This window comes from Mya arenaria, chromosome 13 (assembly GCF_026914265.1).
Source record: "Mya arenaria isolate MELC-2E11 chromosome 13, ASM2691426v1".
NCBI classification, from domain to species: domain Eukaryota; kingdom Metazoa; phylum Mollusca; class Bivalvia; order Myida; family Myidae; genus Mya; species Mya arenaria.
This window is the reverse complement of record NC_069134.1, coordinates 28,065,682-28,089,053: the sequence shown is the minus strand read 5'-3', so window position 1 is coordinate 28,089,053 and position 23,372 is coordinate 28,065,682. Positions and strand designations below refer to the sequence as shown.

General features: G+C 37.1%; 2 protein-coding genes across 2 annotated transcripts; one reads left to right on the top strand and one right to left on the bottom strand.

Moving 5' to 3' along the window:
• Positions 1–9,523: 9,523 nt before the first annotated feature.
• Positions 9,524–18,213, bottom strand: LOC128213125 (uncharacterized). Its single transcript, XM_052918656.1, has 5 exons — positions 17,763–18,213; positions 13,932–14,625; positions 13,198–13,266; positions 12,663–12,697; positions 9,524–12,496 (listed from the first exon to the last, which is right to left on the bottom strand). The coding sequence occupies exons 1-5, from the start codon at positions 18,132–18,134 to the stop codon at positions 10,700–10,702; spliced, it is 2,967 nt and encodes a 988-aa protein (XP_052774616.1). The 5' UTR covers positions 18,135–18,213; the 3' UTR covers positions 9,524–10,699.
• A 3,599-nt stretch (positions 18,214–21,812) lies between these two features.
• LOC128215181 (uncharacterized) lies at positions 21,813–23,120 on the top strand. Its single transcript, XM_052921893.1, has one exon. It carries the CDS (start codon positions 21,813–21,815, stop codon positions 23,118–23,120), a length of 1,308 nt encoding a protein of 435 aa, XP_052777853.1.
• The last annotated feature ends 252 nt before the right edge of the window (positions 23,121–23,372 follow it).

Genomic DNA, 23,372 nt, shown 5'->3' with positions numbered 1-23,372 from the left:
ATTTTTGCTAGCCTTGGGAACTGGAACTCATTTTCTTTCCACCACTGTAGAAGAGTTAGTTTTGAATCTGTGGCTCTTCTCTCAGATAAGAGATATCTATTCAGTTCCTCCTGTACCAAATCCACTACTGGTACTGAAGATTCACCCACTACAATTACATCACTTAACCAGTCCATATAATCTGAACACATGACTTTGGCCTTTTTTGAAGCCGGTTCATCTTCGATGGAAAGTTCTTGACCATCATTATCTGGTACAGGGGGAACATTCGGTAACTCTGGTAAGTTTGGTAACTCTGGTATGTTTGCCTCTTGTCCTGCAGTAGCAGCATCTGGGTCATTTTTTTCCTTTTTGACCATCACAGACATGTCATATGCTTTGTTTTTCAGTAAACTCAAAGTCCTGTCCTTCTCCTCATTTGTCAAAAATGTCAAACCCTTTGTGTCCGGGTTGAGGACAGCTCCAAGCAAGGGAATGTCCTCATACTCGGTACGCTTTTCTAACTCTGACAACAGAACTTCCTTCAAACTTTGAACCGTTTCATTTTCATCAACAGTGCTTGAAATACACATCGTAAGTTTCTTTGTCACAGCACACACATTCTGAATTGAGGGGGAATTTTCAGCACACAGTACTTTGGTAGCTTTATTAAAGTTTTCGAGAATTCGGACAATATCTTGTAGAATACCCTGCTCTTCAAAGGTGTAGACATTTGCCTTAATGGTACTGATTGCTGACTTCGAGATTGACTGGTTGTCATGATCACTTGCGACATTCATGAGTACAGGCATTTGTTCTAAAAGACGACGTATCATCTCCTGAGTACTGTTCCACCTTGTTGGGCAATCCATTATGAGTCTGTGCCCAATCAGCTGAGGTGAAGATGAGAACACAATCTTTTGCTTTTTTATCATAAGATCAGAGGCCGAAGATGATTTGTGAAAAAATGTTACAAGATGTCTACCTTTCTTCAACAGTTCAGACACTAGTGGTAACTGAAGTGATTTCTTTACAGCCAAATTTAATCTATGGCCAAAACAACCAAATCTGGTAAGGCCAAGTAAACTTACTGCCTTCTTTTCATTTGCTGCATTGTCAGTTGTGATAACTGCTGGAGTTAATCCCCAACATTCTATTGTTTGTTTCAAATTGGCTGCAATATTCTCACTAGTATGCTGACCTTCTATTTTCTTAGTTTGTAGGACGGCACTCTTCAACTCCCAATCGTCATTAATCATGTGGCAGGTCACTGTGTCAAAGCTTTGTGTACTTATGCTTGTCCAGCCATCATGTGTTAAGCTAACCTGTTGTCCAGCTACGTATTTTATTATCTTTTTTTTCATCTCTTCCATCTTTCCTTCAAGACTTTTCACCACAGATTTTTTTGAAGGGATAGTATATCTGAAAAATATGCATTAGAGCATCTTAAGTAAATTGCCACTCATGAATATAAATAGTTCACTGCCATGTAAGTCCACATTGCAAAAAAGTGTAGTCCTTGACCAGTGACCAGACGCCACCTTAGAAGGATCACTGATCAGGAACTTCGTCTTTTTGCAACAAAATTTATTCTGAATATTGGGATTTCGGCAAAGCGAAACTTTATTAAATATTAAATATTATTTACATAAATGATTTCATTGAAATACTTGGTCCAAAACCGGTAACAATCCCTCAGTTTTAAATATGGCAGCGAAAGTGTTAATCCATAGATTCCATTCATAAGTAATTAAGTATTGCCTTTTTCATTGCAGCTCTTCCAAATAATCAAATAAAATAACAGTGAAACAGTTCTCAGAGTATTTAGTAATATTATTTACTTAGCTGTTTGAAACAACTGTCTACTGTCTATAAGACTGCAGTAAAGAATTGGTGTTTTAAATTTTAATCATAATCTACATTTCTTACCAACTTTACATTCAGAAAACAAGCTCATCAAAAATTGATTTATTTTGGTGCACATCCAGAGTCCTATACTCATACAAAAATCATTGGACTAGTTATTAGTTAAGATTATTTATTAATATTTAACCCTTTCTTCCACAAGCTTTTATAGACTTGTCCATGAGGAAAGAATGTGATGTACAACATGAAACTCTAGACAATAGAAACATGTTATTTTAGAATTGTATTGAAATCATTGTAGGAAATAGAGCATTTGCTCTGTATGAGCAAATGCTCCTTTTCTACAATGATTTCAAAAGCAAGCTACAGATGCGCAAAGAGGTTTGAAGTTTTATTTTGCAACATTTATGTTTGTTGGCGGAAAAAAAATACGAAATGATCCACTCTATGATAATGTATTCTACAAATTAGACCCAGTAGGGACAGGGCATCACAATATTCCCAAATCTACCCTAATCCTGGTGTATCTCGGTTATCTGAGGTCAAACCTAACCAAATCTAGTTATTTTTCGAAAGCATTTTTCAAATGGTCCCTATATCTATACAAAAATATAGTCTTTTACAAATTATGACTTTAAAGCCTATCATTATGCCAAAATTCCGGCCACTATATAGGCTTACCCAAAACCAGGTGTATTTCCTTTATTACTGGCCAACTTATCCAAATTTAGTTAAATGTTGCAAAAATTAACGTAACGTCTATCTATATGTAAATAAAATAATCAATATTTGCGATATTTAACTAGATATGAGTATGTTTGTCCCGCAATAAAAGGAAAATGCCTGGATTTGGATAAGCATATAGGGGCTGAACTTTCGGTCTAAAAAATGCTTATCAAATTCACATTTTTAAAAAATAAATATTTTCATTAAACATACAATGTACATTTGATATATGCTTTCGAAATATATCGTGATTTGGGTAGTTTTGATGCCTAGTAATAAGATTCTCTCTGACACATACCGGGAAATACCCCACCCACTTCAACACATTTATACATGCAGTGTCACGCAGTACACAAACCTTTGTTGGCGTATTCTTTTCCACACACAACGCACACCGCCTTTCGCAGTTCAAGATCGCCGTTCTCCTGTTTCCTAAATTTAAAATATTTCCATGCAATGGACTTGGTTTTGCCCCCCGGGTATGCAAACAATTCTGGCAACAATTCTTCGCTGGCGGCACTCGTTGGCGAATCTGGTGCAGCCATGCTTGCTTGCAAGAGTTGTCTCCTTTTTCCTTTGAGCTAATTTAATTACACGAAAGAGAAAAAACTAGTGCAAGTACTCCAAGTAGCTAACTACCGAAAAGGCGACCAACGACACGTCGGCGATGTCAGAAATAACACTCGATTATCGCCGACATGGGCTCAAGTGACCGATGTCGCCGACCTAGCGCTAATCGGTCAAACCACTACTGGCCATATTATCATTTTACGTGATATACAAAGCACGTGACCAACCTGGCACCCTGTTATCAGGTTGATGTTCTGTATCAGTTTAAACACTCATTTGCTACTGTTGTATAATAAGCTATAATTGATGGGTACCCAAACCATGAATTATTTAAATGTGAACAAACTCAATTTTCTTCATACGTGAAAGTCACAGAAGTGAAGGTACAGATAAACGGAAGATGGCTACGGCATCAGATTCTAGTTGGTTTTAGCAGACGTGTGAAAAGTATATTTCATAATACATGCTGAAAACATATCGTGTGAATTGCGTCCTAGGGTACAAGGGGTTGACTAACAATCAATTAGAAAGACATTGGGAATCGTACAAAGGTTTGATTTCTAAAGGAATTTAGACTAATGGAGTAGCTTAAGAAATACTGAATTGCGTAATTATGAAGTATCCCTAAGGGGGAATGAAGGGTTATCACGTTTTCACAAGAGTTATATAAAGTGTATACAATTAATAATTAGTGACTCAAAAATACTCTGCTAAGTGAGCAAAGAGGGTATAAAGAGTAAAGTATAATTTGAAAACTTCGGAAGGAGCATGCCTCTTGCATTTTAAGAGGATAATTAATCATATCAATAAACCTAATGCAACTAACTAGGTACTTACAAAACACTTTTGTGCGAGGCATGTGATGCAACCTGAAAGTACTTCCTAGATATACACATTTGGAACACCTCGGCTGTTTTCCATCAAAAACAACCTCGGATGTATATGGACGGTTTACAATGTCTTTACATTCAACTACGCTGCAAGTAGATCGCGTAGTAATTCAAATTTAGCAATTAAACTTAATGACTGTACCCTTGGGGATCTTAATTACTTATGCAATAATACACTTCACTTGCAATTAATTTAAACTTAGAAGTACAAAGTACACGTAAAATACTACAACTAATTAATGCTATTATTTAAAATCTTACAAACTACTTCTACTGATGTACCGGCATACACCCGAGGCTGTTTACAATGGAAACTGGCCGAGGTGATCCAAATGGATAATAAAAAAGCCTAATACAAAGATAAATCCAGAACATTATTTGCAATGCATAAACTATTATTTTCAAAACATTCGATTTGTATTTGTAATGATATATTAATGTGACACTCTTATTCAAAATCAATACATACGAATGCATAACAAACATGAATTTTGAGTGATAACCCTTCTTACTAAATAATGCATTTATGGAAACTTTTAATTACTGATAACAAGATTGTAGCCGTGTATTTAATAGCTGAAAACGCCAAAATAACAAATGATTGGTGAATGATAAAAGATTTACTGCGATATTCTATTGTCTCATAAGGTAGAAATACCGTGTTTGATGCACATTTCTTTCAAATAAAACAATTAAACGGAATGCTTTATAAGGACCATGCTGTCAACAATTATTCTTCCTTTTTGGTATATTAAAAGATAATATTAGATGTGGTTAATCTTGTTTGGGAGTAAGAGTGCATCTTGAACATACAAGCTCGTGATACCAAGAAGGAAGTTGCATAAATGGTTGCATGTTGTTGCTGATTAAATCTAATTTTTGTACTGGTCACAATATAAGTAGGTATCTTTGTGTGCTTCAAGTACACTAAGTACGTTATGTGTTTAAATAATGATAACGAAAATAATCGAAAAAAGATCTTGACAAATGAAATGGTGATGAGAATGACAATTCATTCCAATTTTTTTTTTTTTTAAATACTTGTTTTCCTATACTCGTAGATACATGTTTACCGTATCAGAACATTTGATCTTAACATCGTTCTATGTCAGTTTAACTAATAGCACTTTTTGACAAGAAAATACAATTGTACAAAGACGAGTGTCTTATTAGGTTTAAATTTAAAACAACATTCATATTTTTGGTAACAGATACGTGATTCTAGCCGAATCTTTAGCAAAGAATGATATCTTCAAATACATTTAAAGGACCGTCAAGGCGACTCCGAATCTACTTGACCGCTCGAGTTAGATGGCATTGTTGTCCGTGTCGGTAGCGTTTCTGTTTTTGGGGATGACAGTGGGTCTCCCTTAATATGCACGGCTTTTTTTGGTTTACCCGATCTATCAGATGAAGTTAAAGTTTCAGACTTTTATTCAATCGGTGATTCAGGTAAATCAGGAGGCTTATAATCCCCTGGCCCCAATTTCTCGAAACTTTGTATGTCCCTTATAACAGCATTAAGCTGATATCACTTATTTGCGTAATAGTTACTTAGTTTAGAGAGTTTTATGCTTTAGTTAGTAATAATCATTTTGATAATCACAATTAATCATTTTTTATTTGTTTTTAAAAATCCAATTCAAGTATAGTCGAACCCCGATGGCTCGAACTTCAAGGGACCGGCGTAAATACATCGATCCTCGGAAAATTCGGACCAAGCGGGAATGATAACGTTCAGTTTAAATATATTGGTCCTTAACATTCAGTTCGAGCCAACCAGGAATTCGAGCCAAGCGATTTAGAGCCAACGGGGTTCGACTGTATCTACTTTGCCTTATTGAAATAGGCTACTAAAGCCTGTTAAGATTAAGAAGTTTCGAGAAATTGGGGCCATGGGCTGTCCGGGGATTACAGCCTGGTTAAATTTCTTCTTAGGAGTGGTCTCAGGAATGAAGCAAAGCTTGTGGCAGCTGAATGATATTATCAGCTTATGGGTGGTGTTGATATCCTTGACCAAGAGCTTGGAACATTTGCATAGTCACTTAAAAGCCAAAAGTGGTACATGCCGATTTCACACCGACTTCGCGAGGTAGCATTGGTAATGGCTACATAATATATGAGATCACCAGACATTCCAAATTAACAGATTTGTGAGTCTGATTGCTTAATACGGGTTAATAGAAAGACGTAGTAGCAAGCACTGGTATTTCTTTGTCGTATGGTAGTTGGGAGCTCGAAACCCCCAGCGGGAAAATTAATTTAAAAAACAAACAAACAATATCAGCAGCGTTATTTAAGGTAAGCCGTTCATTATTAGAAAACAAACAATATATGTGTAAGTACATTTAAGATAATTGACATGGAGATTATTTATTTATTTATTCTGTATTGATTACCCATTATATAATGTTATCTTTGATTACATTTTCAAATAACATCAAGACGACGAGTATCATGATATTATCTATTAAAAACTTTTAATATGCAAAGGAAACTATATTGAAATGACATGATTGAAATGAAAACAATATCAGTTCTAATTCATAATAATCTTGAAAAACATTTTTTATCATTTATTTAAGATTTTTTTATGACAGTCGTGGGAATTAGCTTGATAAAATAACCGACTCCATATTGTAAGTATTGTAACGCCTTATACCTTAACCACTACAATATCTTCCCGTAAAATGAAAATAGTTTCGAAAACCACAAGGATATTTTCCTTCAAGCCTTGTCAAAATTGCAGATTTTCATAAGTATTTAATATAGCTGATCTTTAATCGTTCAACGCTTGTTGATGCACAATATGTGAATTTGAGTTTTGTCTGCTTAACAAGTGCATTAGCTTTGTTATTGAGTATTCATTTTTGATAAGATGACTCATGTTTGAAAAGTTTTAATCAATTGAACATATCGATCTCTTTTAAGAGCTACTTTACGACTCAATAGCATATTCATTTTGATCTTTATTCTTTATATTCTTAATTCTTCTCAATACATTAAGAAATACGCGCATTGAAATATTTTTTATCATGGGACACTTTTACATATCTTCGTCTTTTCCCCGTCTATTGTACAAACTTCAGTTTCCACGGGTTGACCTTGAGTTGGAGCAGATAGCCCTTTCGCACAAACATTCTCCTCTCGGTAACAAAGTCGTCATAGTGAACTTTCCGCGCCACCTCTTCGTCCAAAACGTCAAACACACGAACGTGACCATTGTAGGCTCCACGATCCGCCGTTCTATGATAAGCAGCTATTCGCCTCGTGTATCACTGCGCGTCCCACCATTGTGGTGTTGATGAATTGTTCGCACACTCGGACAATCACTGGTAACTTTCCCCATTTCACCACATGACTTAGGGTCTCCTTTATACTGTAAGAAAGCTGTCTTCTGATACGGCAACCATTTTGTAGTTTCTTCTTATGCTTGTTTTGGTTTCATGTTAATTGCTCATATTGCAGTTCGTTGATTTTCTTAAGAATAAACACCTTTCAGTTTACCTTTCCATGTGGTTTCTTGCTTCTCCACATGTGTATAATGTTATCGCGTTGCTTCAAAACCAGTTATCCTTTACGTTAGTGACTTCCGCGATAGTAAAATTAAAATCAAGTTTGTTTACATTTAACAAGTTCTAGGTGTCGGTACGTAAAAATACTTGTTTGAAACCAACCCACATAAAACAACAACAACAACATTAAAGAACCAAGAAATGCTAAAAATAAGCACATCATTTAAAAAAATCTTGCGGACGAATGCATGTATAGTCATAATGTTCTAGAATTAACATTACGCGGTCTGCCAGTCAAACCGGCTGATCGACACCCGACTGACCAATCATCGTCAAAATTAGGCGGGCTTATCAGTTGCTATCCTCCTTGACATCCGACTTAGAGCGCCTATTAACAGTAGTATATTACACTGTTTCGATTTATTTTATCTAAGCAACGATGTAATTCAACGGCAGAAAATTACCATATGTGTTCCTTATTACGGAAAGAAAAATACTGACACTTTCCATTGATGTTGCTCGATTCACACATTTGTTAGTACAAACAGTACATTTTTAAGTTAAAATAATTCTACTTCAAGGTCACTAGGCAATTCTAAATTACATAGTAGTTTCTAAGATCAATCCGGCTTCATAATGACCAGTTCTATTACAGAGAGGGTGTTTGTTCGTCGCATGGAAATTTTCCTCTTCCGAATATCGTTCTTCCTTGATTCTCGAAAAGGTTTTGATCGGGTCTGATACGATTGCCTTTTCTCTAAATTGTTGAAATTAATTGATCGGGCGAAAATTGTTTTAAGACCGGCCATCGATGGGAATGCATTGTCAGCGCTACGCAATGCATACATGAACGCTAGAAGTCGTGTGATGTGCTGGAGAATTAACTCAAAAGAACCCACCAGGGAGAAAAGAGCTCGTCGTTTTGTACTTAACGCACATGATGTGGTTTGATCAACTAGCTTGAACAATGTGAAAATGGATTAGGTAAACTAGTATATAAAATTAATATCTGGGCGTCTACAATTGGCGACAACATGATGCTTATGTTGAATGAAACGGAAATGAATAATATGTTACAATTATTTACACTCCAAAAAGTGGTGATCTTATATAACTATACTTAAGTTGCCTTAGATGTGGTTTACAAATCATGTACGTAAGTAAAAGATCTGCAACCATCTTTCAGTCTTTTACATGATCTCTGTTCCACATTTGAGAAGTACTGGCATAAGGGTATAACATGCAAAGTAACACTCTCTGCACATGAATATATACAAGAAGCATGTAGAGAACTTACTTAATTAATTGAATGTGGCAATGATATCTATCCCGACATCACAAGTACCAAATCTCCAAGTACCAAATCTCTAATGACCATTTACCAGTCAGCTTTCCTACCAAGAACATTTTATATTATTACTGATGATAACTTTCAAACCCTACGTATCCCGATAAAACGACATAGTAACTTAAACAAATAACATGTTTTGTTGACCGACTTGTTAAAATATCATTACATGTAAGACCTTTTTAAAATAGTTGGTTATAAGGTCATCTGCTGCCTCGGCCATGTAAACAATGTCGCGAAATGGAGTGATATAATAATGCGATTCTGATTGGCAAATATGTCGTTTAAACAAGATACGTTAGTCGTTTCAATAGCAGACCAATGTCGTTTAACGAGACTTTAAGTCATTCCAGATACTTTGGTCGTTTAAACGAGATAGTTTGTCGATTTAAGGAATACATAAAATATATTTTGACGAGTTACATAAAATCGTTTTATCCAGTCTCTAAGTCGTTTTAAGGAGATACGAAATTCGTTTTAACGAAATACGGAAAATAACACGTATGTCACCTCTATGCCACCTTTAAGAATAGAAAACAAATCACTGCCGATAAAAACATACAACTAACAATTTCAACAATCAAAGGTGCAAACTGAAACCGTTAATAAATCAAGTCCTCGAGTGAAGACAACTGATTTATTATTTATTTATTCAGGCATTAAAACAGGATATATAGCAATACTGTATATGTCATAGTAAATTCAAATACGCTTATTTTTGCTAAATATCGATATATCTTTGCATCTGTGCAAGCGGATAAAGATTCTAACAGAGGACCTTCTTCCATTATTGTTTGTCCAAAATTATATTCATAAATAGTTATAAACTACTGATACCGATTAATGACTTTCACATTTGAACGAAATTTGTTACAAAATTAGAGTAATTTTAGTAGATACTATACGTTATGTATTCATGCCATCGAAAAAAAAATGGAAAAAACTTGACAAATGATGTGGTGAGGACATGTTTTCGTTTAAGTTTTTTTTTTCAAGAAACCTTTAAGTCATCGTGACTTAACGTAACAGGATATTTGATCTTGGTATCATGTTACGTCAGTTTAACAAATATCACTGTTTTGACAAGAAAGCAAGTTTGTCCAATGACGATTTTCTAATAAGGTTTAAATTTAAAACAGCATAAATAATTTCTAACCGAATACTTCTAATCTTCAAGTTCATTTAGAAGAGAGTGTATGCGACACCGATTATACTGAACCGCTCGAGAAAGATGGCATTGCTGTTGGTGTCTGATATGTTTCTGTTTTTGGGAGTGACAGTTGGTCCCTCCTTAAAATGTCCCACTTCTTTGAGGGAAGTTTATCCGATAAATCCGATAAAGTTATATTTTTAGCCTTTGCTTCAGTCGGCGATTCACGAATCTCATAATCTCCTGGGCTTTCCGAGTGATCGGGTGTGTAAGCTTATTTATACCCGCACTCGGGCCTTGCCCATTCGGCGAGAGCTCCGTTAAGATTGTTAGTCATTTTAGGTTGTTGGAGCATAGTGCACATACAAAATGTAACCCTGGATAGAGCTACCCCGGGCATCAGTGTATAGCGCTTTCACACGGGACCCCAATTTAACGACCCCGGGAAGACGATTAGTAATTTAGTGATGCGACGGGAAATCAAACCTGCGGTCCCTGGATTGATAGTCAAGTGCGTTACCACTAGACCACGGATCCGCCACCAGAGTGACGTGATCGGAACGATAATTACTAAATTTTTAAGTAGGCTACTGTTCTTCTGGACAAGGTTTGATTGAAATATGGATCAAATCGATGATCTTGAAAGTATATTGTACTACTCTAATATCGGTCTCCAACCATGTAAGATATGGCGGAATTTAGTGACCTCTAAGCCCGTGGCATTGAACGGATCGAGCTTTAAGACTTTCAGGTCAATGCCACGAAAGAATTCGCCGTCAAGTCTTTTATCGTAACATATCGTAGCGATGTGTTCCAAATAGCAATAATTCATCAATTGCGACAACTGCATTACTGTCAATTTATAGAAGTCTTCCTCTGTCTGATTCGGTTGTAGTATATTATTTATGTCCTGTTCCGAAACTTCATCGCATTCTGGCTCCGTTTGGTTACCTAATGGAATATCTGTATATATGTTATCTTCTAATACTTCTATATCAGAGCAATAAATGTCTTCTGAAGAAAGTGTCTCTGGTTCTACTGGACAGCTTAAGTTGGATAACAGTATTGGTAGTGGTGGTTTTGTTTCTGCTTTTGAAAGCAGCGATATTTCCCTTAAACATGTGTTCCCAATTTTTGCAGTAGGTTCTTCCGATCCATCGGATGAAGTTGAAGTTTTGAGCATTGCTGTAGACAGCGATACGGGAATCTCATAATCTCCTGAAATATCAGAGTCATCGGAAAGATAACTTCTTCGTTTGCGAGATGGCAACTGTTCGGTCGGGCGATGCCTTTGTTTACTAGCAATAACGCTATGTATGTCCAAATAATCGTACTCATCTCCAGAGTCGCTGTTCTGTCGCTCTTGCTCCGTTGGCAGTGCAAGTGACATGCGGTTTTTGTAAATTGACGTTTCAGTCGTTGTTTCACACCGTGATTCGGGTATTTCATAAACCACTGAACAATCAGAGTCATCAGAACGATAACCACTTTGATTGTCCGAAGGCAATTCTTCACTCAGGGCAGGCTTATTTATCTCAGCCACAACACCATGTATGTCCGGATAATCATGCTCAGCTCCAGAATTGCTGTCTTCTCGCTCTTGCTCCTTTGGCAGTGCAAGTGGAATGTGGTATTTGTAACTTGAAGGTTTAGTCGTTGCTTCACACCGTGATTCGGGTATTTCATAAACCACTGAACAATCAGAGTCATCGGAACGATAACCACTTTGTTTGTCAGAAGGCAATTCCTCTCTCAGGAGAGGCTTATGTATCTCAGCCACAACGCCACGCATGTCCGGATAATCATGCTCAGCTCCAGAATTGCTGTCTTCTCGCTCTTGCTCCTTTGGCAGTGCAAGTGGCATGCGGTATTTGTTAGTTGAAGTTTTAGTCATAGTTTCAATCAGTGATTCGGGTATTTCATAAACCACTGAACAATCAGAGTCATCAGAACGATAACCACTTTGTATGTCAGAAGGCAATTCTTCTCTCGCGGGAGGCTTATGACTCCCAGCCATTACGCCATTCATGTCCGGATAATCATGCTCAACCTCAACCTTGTCCCCTCTCTCTTGCTCTTTCGGCAGTGCAAGTGGCAAGCGATCTTTGTAAATTGATGTTTTAGTCGTAGTTTCAGCTATTGATTCGGGAATCTCATAAACCCCTGGACTATCCGAGCCATCGGAACAATTACCAGCCATTACGACATCCAAGTTCGGATCTTCATAATCATCTCCAGATTCGTTATCCTGGCGCTCTTGTTCTTTTGGCACTGCTAGTGACAAGTGAAGGTTGTAAACATTTTTATGTTCATCAGTTGTGTGTTCGGCTCGTGCAACTATGTGTGATTGGTTTTTGGTTTTCAATGCGTGTTTTTTGGAGAAAATATGTTTTAGATCGTCTTGAATAGTCTTGAATATTGATTTCTTTTTTTTCCTCGTTTGAACCGGTATCTAAAAAATGTAAATCTCAAAAATAGTCTGTTAAAGCTTATCAATATTAAGACATGGTTTTATACAACATGATTGTATTCAAATACATATTTGTTATTTATTTGTTTTGTTATTATAAATCTATATAGCTTAATGTGATTACAAACATAGTAAATACGTTCTTTACCTTATGTTCATGATCTCCGAGGTGCGGGGTTCTGTCTGTGAAGATATGTATACATATTAGATTATAATCAAATGTAAAGGGTCATACTGTTGCGAGGCGGTGAAACTATTTAGATGATTTAATCATGATTTGGTGCCGTTTTGAAATTATTTGTAGCCTGTTATGCGAATTATAAATTGGGAATAAATGACAATATACAGCTGTGCCCATTTTCACCAATATGATTCCATTTGATTAATCGAAACAAAATCGTAATGCTCTTATTTTCTTGGTGTTAACAAAACCTGGTTTACTTCATGTCCGATGTTGTGTATTTTGAACAAAAGATTCATTCAAATATACACGAATGTTATTTAGTTCTAAAATTAAATCTTATTATTTTAATGATACAAATTTTCTTATTAAGAACACTAGTCGGAAGAACTTTTGTTGTTAACATACTAGTGTATTTTGTTCAGACAGTTGATTTGATATGTATTGGTGGACTTATTAGAGGAGCTCGATGACATCCGTATCGATCACGAATAATTATTACCTGGTAATGGCGGTCCGATATCATAGTAATCATCATCACCATCATCCTCGCTGCCTTCGTCCGAAGAAACTAAAAATAGAAGCATCACGCTTCCAACATTATAGACGCAATACCATTGAACCATGACTGGTCACGTAGTGACCCCATATTCTTCCATTTTGGATCACTAATCTTTAAAAAGTGGCGTCCTTTTTCCGATTTCAATGATTAAATGAAACATTTCCTAGATAGTGTTGGGGGCTGGATCAAGGTAAACAGGTTGTCGACATGATATATACGTTACGGGGTAGGTGCCCGATATGTGATATACGGGGCGCAGGAAACCATAAACGGGCTCGAGCTTCACTCTTACCCCTTACCTTATAATATGCTACATGTATAATAATGATTTCATTATATGAATGTTGGTGGTACATGTATCATGAAGCCCAATTCAGTGTTCTGATATTGTATTCAACATATAATGGATATATAATTTCACAATCTAAAATATTAAAAAGGAAACTAAAGCAAACCGACATTCATAACTTGTGGTCAGAAAGATTGTTTTCGGTATGAAGATATAATGATTGTGTATATACTTCTCTCAAATAATAATCAAATAATAGAAAAAAAACCATAATGTATGAAAAAGGGAAAAGAGAAGTGTTTAAAGATATATTCATTATCCAAAGAACTACATAATCTCGCAAAATATGTCAGATAATGTAAAAACAACATATTGAATACCTTACCGTTGTATCTAATCCCCTTTCTAGGAGTACGAATCCGTTCCCGTCCGTCATCGTAGACATAGAGGTTCGGACTTTTCAAGTATGCCACGCCCATTTGATTTGGATTTATCATAAAAAGGCCAGTCTCGATAAAGTCGGAGCCCGAGCATTCACAGTAACGCTTTTCAATGTAGCTTGCTTTAAAATTGGCATCCTCGAACTTTCTTTGTTGGACTGCTATGGTATTCTCAAGTGAAACGGGAATTATCACCGTGCTGTAGGACTGGATCTTCTTTTCTCGCTTCCAGCAGATTAGAACATTGGCTTTGATGATGGCTGAAAGTTCTAGCGGTCCTCCTACAATGGCCAATGTACAACTCGCGATGTCATTTTCAAAGTGAACAACATCGTTTTGCTTGGGGCATATGAACTCAAAAACTGAAGGAAGGATATTGGATTTTTGAACATACACTAGAGTATATTCCGAGTCGTCGTCAACAGCTGTAAATTTTACCCGCATGGACTCTTTGAAAGAAACGTTTTGAGTCCCGAACGTACATTGGAGATACTTCTCTTTATTGAGTGAGTATGAGAACACTCGTTTGACGTTAAGCACGGTGCCCCGAGGGATGAGAATGTTCTGACCAGTGCCTCCGGGTGGAACTGACATTACATCCTTGTCCACGTGTAGTCGCCGAGGCATGTCCTTTATAACCTGTAAAACAGTCATAAGGTTAAAGGTTAAAGACTATTTATAATAAATATAAACACGCACGATGTTTAAACCATATTTGATTTTGCCTTTGAGGAGTTTTGAACATAAAGGAATTCACGATTGTCGAACTATATATCCTTTTTATTCATACAAAATTGTGAAGGATAATGGATGAGGTAGTGCACCGATAACATTGTTTATCAAAATTGCGTAGTAACCGATTAGTCTGTAATATGCACATTGTTCAGTTATTCCAAAGTGTTGTGGGTATACTGAATAACTGACAGGATTAGTATATGGAGGATATAAGTTGTTTTTAGAGTAAGATCCTGTTTAATTTCACGACTGTCATAGAAAAACATTTCTGCCACCATAGATAAGTAGATCCAAAAACATAGGTCATGCTGGAAATTCTTTTTCTCCCACCCCAAATGAGTACTTCCAAAAATATGACCATGCTAGAAATTCTTATCTTGCCCACGGACAAAAAAATAAAACAAGTACCCGTATGGAACTCCTTTTTTATTGTCATCATACAATTGCCTCCCTTTTTGAAGACCGTCGTCTGTAGTATCATGGAAACCTTGTCTTGTGTCAATATTTAGAATCCTAAATAATTATTTCTGGCTTCAATCTGAATCACCACGCGCATATGCATGACAACCACGAATTATCACAAATCTATACGCATTTATTTTCACTACGCACAAAACAGTTCCAGCGAAAGAATAACATTTTACTTTATTTTGTTAACTGAGGTTAGACAAAAAGCATCTACCATAGCCGCTCGTGTAAGAAAGGTTCATTCTAACCCTCGCGCTCGGTAAACCTCGTTTCCGCAAAACACCCTACGCTCGCGTTGGGATGAACCTATCTTACACTCTCGGCCATGGAAGATACTTTTAATCTTGCCAACGGGCAAAGATGAAACAAATATCCGTATGGAACACCTTCTTTATGCCTTTATTATCATTCGAAACCTGATAAGGGGTGTTAATGTCATAGTTTTATGAGGGGTTGAAATTACGAAAGGTTTTTTAGTTATTAAAATGACAGCAGGGTTGAAATGTATTTGGTAAACCAACTGAGGGGTTGAGCAGTTGGTTTACCAACTACATTTCAACCCCTAACCATTTTAATCTCTCAACCCCTCAGTTGGTTTACCAAATACATTTCAACCCTGCTGTCATTTTAATAACTAAAAATGGTTAGGGGTTGAAATGTAGTTGGTAAACCAACTGAGGGGGTTGAGAGATTAAAATGGTTAGGGGTTGAAATGTGTTGATGCCACATTAAAATGTATCCCAAAAATGAAACATTGTTTTGCATATCAGTGACGTATAAGAGAGTATTTGTCGACCTTGAAGAGAGCGCATTCAGCATTTCAGTCGATCAAACCATACATTGACCGATGTTTTGACAAAAGACGCAACGGTCGCATTTCGCCGAAGTCTATACGTATTGTAGGTTCCGCGAACGAATCAATTTGATTTATAATGGATCGTGAAACCGCGTTTTATCCAATTAGAATCGTGGAACAACATGGCTGAATAATAAATGATGTTATTTCATGATAGTGACGTCATATGGGATAGTTTAAAGACTTTTCAAAGCTTCCAAACACAACATAGGCGCCGAGACTGTATCAATAGTTTGCACAATTAGTTTTAAGAATCTTCTTCAAAGAATTGACAAACCTGTTAACACAATTTGCTGAAGATATAGTGCCTGTCATGTAAAATGACTTGACAAACCCTTTACGTTTGCGAATTCAGTCTTTCTTTGTTAAATTGTATACACAAATAGCATTATATTTGGTGTTGTTATTATTACATATATTTGTTCATGTTTAGAACATATGATAGCTCCATAAACTATAATGTTACTAAGTGTCCAAAACTTCATTAAACATATTATTATTATTGTTGTTTGTGTAGTACCTCTTTATTTCAACTTAAATCGGACATAAATTGACCCTTAAGATAGGGGATAAGGTCAAAGAAGCCTGTGAAAACAAACAAGCTTCGAATAATATCAAAGGCGCACAATATAGCTATAGGCTGATGCAAAAAGACGGATCAAAACAAAAAAAGCAAATAATGTGAGTACAGGTAAAAGCATTTTTAACTGTAGAGATGGTGTCAACGTAGCCATTAATTAAAAAAAAACACCATATTTCCAGACATAAATTTTTAATCTGTACACAAATCATAAGCTTTTTTGACAATATCTTTATAATAATAATCAAATGAGTTAAACAAAATGGAATTAAAACAAAAAAGTCCTTTAATGCCTAGACCAAATTTCTGCTTTCCATACGTGGCTGATCTATCATCATTTAGCCCTAATTAATGTGTTTTAACGATTTCAATTTATATTCATTTCAAATGATATTACCAATGTGTTGAAGGCTTAAATCAATAGAACAGATCGATCTCTTTTCAACAGCTTCTATACGACCTAATAATATATTTATTATGATCCTTATTCATTATATTCTTAGTTTTTTCTCAATACATATATGGGTGTATAATAATAATAATACTTTTCTTCGACAAACACAACTCAGTTTAATATGATGATTATAAGTTACAATAATCGCATGCTGTAAATAATGTAGATATATTCAGTAAACCCACATTCAATCAATATATTTTCAACATTTACATAATTTATTTGGTAGTATCTATTACAAGTTGTTGCAAGAATGTCATATACGTACATTAACACAATTCACAATTCATGTAAACAATGAAGTTTTTATTATAATGTGAATTAAATAAAGTGTCAAGATTGTTTTTCATGTTATAAAATTATTCTAGTAGTAGCCTTTTAATGCATGTTTAAAGGCTGGTAGCTTATCTTGACATTAAATGTATGTAGGAAGAGAATTCCAAATTTTCATTGCTTTATAGGCAAATGTTTTTTTGATAAGGTTTGTACTAGGTTTTACAACAAAAAGATCCTTGTTTTCTGAAGAACGCAAGCTATAGTGCTCATTTTTTGCAAATGTTAACAATTCTGTGAAGTACGAAGGAGCCAAACATTTCATGCTTTTGAAAACAAGTAATGAAAGATGATAATAATATTATATGAATATAATAGTATATAAATGCACGTATTGTAATGTTCTTTACCTGTGACACTGTTGCATATCTTCTACTTTTTCCCGGCCTATGTACAAACTTCAGCTTGTACGGGACCTTGAGTGGAAGTAGATACTCCTCCCCAACAAAAAGTCTCCTATCAGCAACAAAGTCATCATTGTGAGCCTTCCGCGCCGCCTCTTTGTCCAAAACGTCCAACACACGAACGCGACCAAGCTCCACGGTCCGCCGTCCTGTGATAAGCAGCTCTTCGCCGCCATGTATCACTGCGCGTCCCTCCATTGTCGCGTTGATGAAATCTTCGCACACTCGGACGATCACTGGAAACACTTCCCGTTTTAACACATGATCAAGGGTCTCCTTTAGTCCGTAAGAAATGCTGTCATCTAATGCGGCAGCCATCTTGCAGTTTTAGCCTATGACTGTTTTTTTTTTTTTCATTTGAGTATATTGCAGACTATTGACTTTCTAAAAAAACCCACACCTTTCCATATACCTCTGTATTTGGTTTCTTATTCATCCAATTCTTTTACGAGTATAACTTCCGCGATAGTAAATTTAAGATTAAGGATGTTTACATTTCTAGGTGCCGGAACTTTAAATATTGCGTTAAATCAGCATCAATTAGCAACTACAAAAGTATGTTTAGCAAGAAATGCTAACTTTAAATATTGCGTTAAATCAACATCAATTAGCAACTACAAAAGTATGTTTAGCAATAAATGCTAAAAAAGAATTTTTTTTAAAGAAACATTAAGGGCGATTGCATATATATTCAAAATTTTATATAATTTAATAACGCGACCTGTCAGTCAAACCGGATGATGGAAACATAGCCGACAAATCAACGTCCAAACAAGTGGGCTTATCAGTAATTATCGGCCATGAGCGGTTCTGGCAAGATGGCCTCTTTTATAAACTGTTTGAAATAAGTTGTTGTTGTTTTTCTTAGACCGATTATTGACGGGAATACATTGTTATCGCAAGATGTATATTCATGAAAGAATGAGTCGTTCTAGGTGCGAATTGACTCCTATAAATCTAACAGGAAGGAAAGAGCTCGCCGCTCTTGTACATAACGTATTTCGCCGAATCCGTCGTACTCCAAAATTGAAATTGAAAACAATAACAAATTTGTTCTAATTACTCCAAAAAGTGGCGATTTTTAACTCTAACAAAGGTGCCCTAGTTGTGTTTTACAAACCATGAATACCAGGACAAACTCTGCGTATACATGAAACATGCATTAAACTACGCTTTACTGATTTAAATAAACGCAGAAGTGATATCCAACCCGAAACCATCAGCACCAAAACTCTAAAGACCATTTACCAGTTAGCTGTTCTACCAAGAACATTATATATATTATATATATACAATTTATATCTTGCCTCATCCATGGCTAGAATATCGCGAATTCGAGTGATATCATAACGCTTTTCGGGCCCCAATTTCTTGAAACTTCTTCAGCTTAACAGGCTTAGTAGCTTATTTAAATTAGACAAAATACATACTTAAGTTACATTTTGATAAATGAAAAATGGTTTATTGTGATTATCATCAAGATAATTCCTATCTAAAGTATAACAACTCTTAAAGAAGTAAAATATTACCCAAATTATTGAAAAACAAAAATAGTGAGCTTGGCTTAATCCTGTTATAAGGGACTTGAGAAGTTTCGAGAGATTGGGGCCTGATTTGCATATATGTCGTTTCAACGAGACACGTAAGTCGTTTTAAAGGCATACGTAAGTTGTTTAAATGAAATACTAAGTCGTTCTAACAAGTTACTAAGTCGTTTTGACAAGCAACTAAGTCGTTTTAACAAGTAATTACGAGCAACTAAGTCGTTTTAACAATCAACTAAGTCGTTCTAACAAGTAATTACGAGTAAATTAGTCGTTTTAACAAGCAACTAAGTCGTTCTAACAAGTAATTACGAGTAACTTAGTCGTTTTAACAAGCAACTAAGTCGTTCTAACAAGTAATTACGAGTAACTTAGTCGTTTTAACAAGCAACTAAGTCGTTTTAACAAGTATCTTCGAGTAACTAAGTCGTTTTAACAAGCAACTAAGTCGTTTTAACAAGTAATTACGAGTAAATTAGTCGTTTTAACAAGCAACTAAGTCGTTTTAACGAGATATGCTAGTCGTTTAAACCTGTTACATGTATGATTCCCTAATGGTATTCAATTAGTCATTTCGAATTAAGTATCTGTGTGGTGATGACCAACATCATACAAGTTTGAGGACGGTAACCTAAGCATGCACTAGTCGAACAAGCTTTTTGTGTTCAAAAATCACTACGACCTTTGACCTTTGACCAACTGTCCTGGAAATAAATAGGGATCTGTCATGAATTGTATTTGTATAACATTACGCGCAAACTTACGTAACGTGACGTCGCGGCGTATGGACTTAACGTCGACGTCACTTCCGTTGATTAGTATATATGTTTGTTGAGTAAAAGGATCGAACCTGACACGAGGTGTTGTTTACTTACTCAGTCTTACAAAGACATTTTGATGCCGTGACAAAGCCAACATGCAGCTAACAAAGCTAACTTCAATGTGAGATGGACATAGGAAAGTTGTCGAAAACCTACTTTTGAAGTTTGAGGAGGAATCATCTAATTTCAAGCGCATCAAGTTGCTGGAAATTCTAGCGGAGAAGGCGGAAACCATCAAAGCCTTATGTGAGAAAATCGTAAGTCATGCAGACATTGCTGACTTGGAGACGGAGCTTGTTGAGAGTGAGGAATACTCTATCGACCTTGAATTGAAACTGCTGACACACCGTAGACAAACACAACACGCATCCGAGAACACAGACTTATCCAAGAGTGACGAAAACAAGAATCGCAATGCAGTGGCGATACGGATAAACGAACCGTCGGCGCCATCAGAAGTGATGCCACAGCTTTATCACAAATTGCCACACCTTTCGCTGCAGAATTTTAATGGTGACATAACCGAATGGCAAACTTTCTGGGATTGCTACGAGTCATCAGTGCATTCGAACCACACCCTGTCTGATGTTCAAAAATTCAGCTATCTGCGATCATTGTTACATGGAAGCCCTGCCTGAAGTATTGCTGGTTTCCCATTAACGAATGCAAATGACGCAAAAGCCGTTGAGCTACTAAAAGAACGTTTTGGCAAGACGCATAAGATCATCAGCTCGTATATGCAGTCCTTGCTTGAACTGCCACGGCCGGAGAATACTCCGCACAGCATACAGACTTTTCGTGATAAAATGGAAACATTCATCAGAGGCCTCGAGTCCTTAGGCCAGTCTCAAGAATCATATGGCGACTTGTTGGTTCCCATCATCAGAGACAAACTTCCGAAAGAGCTGAGACGTAATATGGCCCGTGACCATGGCGACCGACCGTGGACGCTACCAGAAGTGAGACGAGCCATTGGAACGGAAATCAACGTGTTACAGGAAGGAGAAATCCCAGTGTTCCAGGAACATCACATGCCAACAGCATCCTTCCTTGCCGGAAATGGTAGAACAAACAGGAAGCAGACGCACAAACGAAAGGTATCGAAACAAGTTACAAATTATCTTAGTCGAGTGACATGTGCTTTTTGCAATGAAGATCACAAATCGTCAGATTGTGAAAGACTAGCCAATGTTGATGAGAGAATTGAATGTGTGAAACGTAAACGATTGTGTTTCAATTGATTATCAGACGACCATGAAGTATCCGTCTGCAAGTCAAATTTCAGATGTCGCAATTGTCAGCGAAGGCATCACACCGCTATATGCGAACAGCAGAGGACAATAGGCAAACTGAATCCCGAAGCAGCTCTGTTTCAGTCAAAGACAGACAGGCAACCGGACATTGCCATACTGCACTCAACGACACAACACCGTCCAAATGTTCTTCTCAAAACTGCCAGTGCTAGCGTGAGTTCCGAACAATATACAACAGATGCCAACATTTTGTTTGACGAAGGGGCACAGAGGTCATTTATTACTGAAAAATTGGCAACTAAACTCAAACTAAGACAGACGGGAATTGAGACAATCCACTTAGTTTCCTTCGGCGACAGTACATAGAACGTGCGACAAATGGCTACGGCGACAGTGAATCTTCTTACAGATAGAGATGAGAAAATCGAAATCGATGTTTTGATAGTCCCAACTATTGCAGTGCCGTTATCAAACATTCAAAAGGAAGTGAAGTCATTGAGTTATCTCCGGGGACTTAAGTTGGCTCACCCAGTGACTGATGCTGAAAGTTTTGACATTTCATTACTGATTGGTGCGGATTCATACTGGAAAATAGTGTTGAATCATGTCGTCAGGGGCAACGGACCTACTGCCGTGAAGTCGAAAATCGGATGTCTGCTTTCCGGTCCGTTACCCGGCAAAACACAACAACCATCCGCTCAGTACATGTTGAATGTCATCACAACTCCGCCGACGACTCTGGACTTGGAGCGCTTTTGGAAGCTTGAGTCCATCGGAATCACACCGGAAGGAGACGATACTTCCGGTTCCCGTAACCTGAAGACCTACATGGAATCTAACATATCATATGACGAGGGTCGCTACATCGCCAAGCTTCCATGGAAAGATGACCATCTGCCGTTGCCGACCAATTATGACGTTAGCGTGAGACGTACAGAAAACTTGATCAAGCGGTTGCAAAAAGGACCATTCATGTTGCAAAAATACGGTGAAATTATTCGTGAACAAGGAGATCGGGGATTTATTGAAGAGGTAGATACAAACGTTAAAAACGATCATCCCATTCATTACATTCCCCACCATGGAATTAAAAAGGACTCAGTCACCACCCCATTACGTATTGTATACGATTGCAGTTGTCGTCAATGTGATGATAAACCTAGCCTAAATGACTGCCTACAATCAACACCGCCGGAACTGAACGACTTAGCCGGTATACTTATGCGTTTCCGGTTGAATAGATATGCGATTACAACAGACATCGAGAAGGCATTTCTTCACGTTTCGCTGGACGAGAAAGACCGGGACGTCACGAGATTTCTATGGCTGAGTGACCCAAGTGACCCCGACTCCCCGCTGACCACATACAGGTTCAAGGTCGTGCTGTTTGGGGCTACGTGTTCTCCATTCATCCTGTGCGCAACCATCATCAAGCATCTAGAAAACAACAGTGGCAACTGGGTGAGTAACCACTTACTGAGAGATATCTATGTGGATAACATAATATCTAGCTTTTCGCAGGAACGAAACGTCGTTGACTTCTTCAGAGATACACGTGAATTGATGTCTGCCGCCAATTTCAACCTACGCTCCTGGAATTCCAACAGCAGTATCGTGCGTGAAATGGCCAAAGTTGACCATGTACTTGACAACGATGGAGCTTCGAAAGTTCTTGGTATGCGATGAGACGCAGTCAAGGACACTATATCGTTTCCAGAGAGGTTGATTCCTGTGGCTGATATTGTTACAAAGCGTACCATTTTGCAGCACACATCCCGAATGTATGATCCGCTTGGACTCCTCATCCCAGTCACCATTCGAGCTAAGATCATATTACAAGAATTGTGGGAGAAGAAATATGCCTGGGACTCACCACTTCCACACGAGCTACAACAGAAATGGCAGGAAATAGCGCGAGACATGAACAGTGCTTCATCC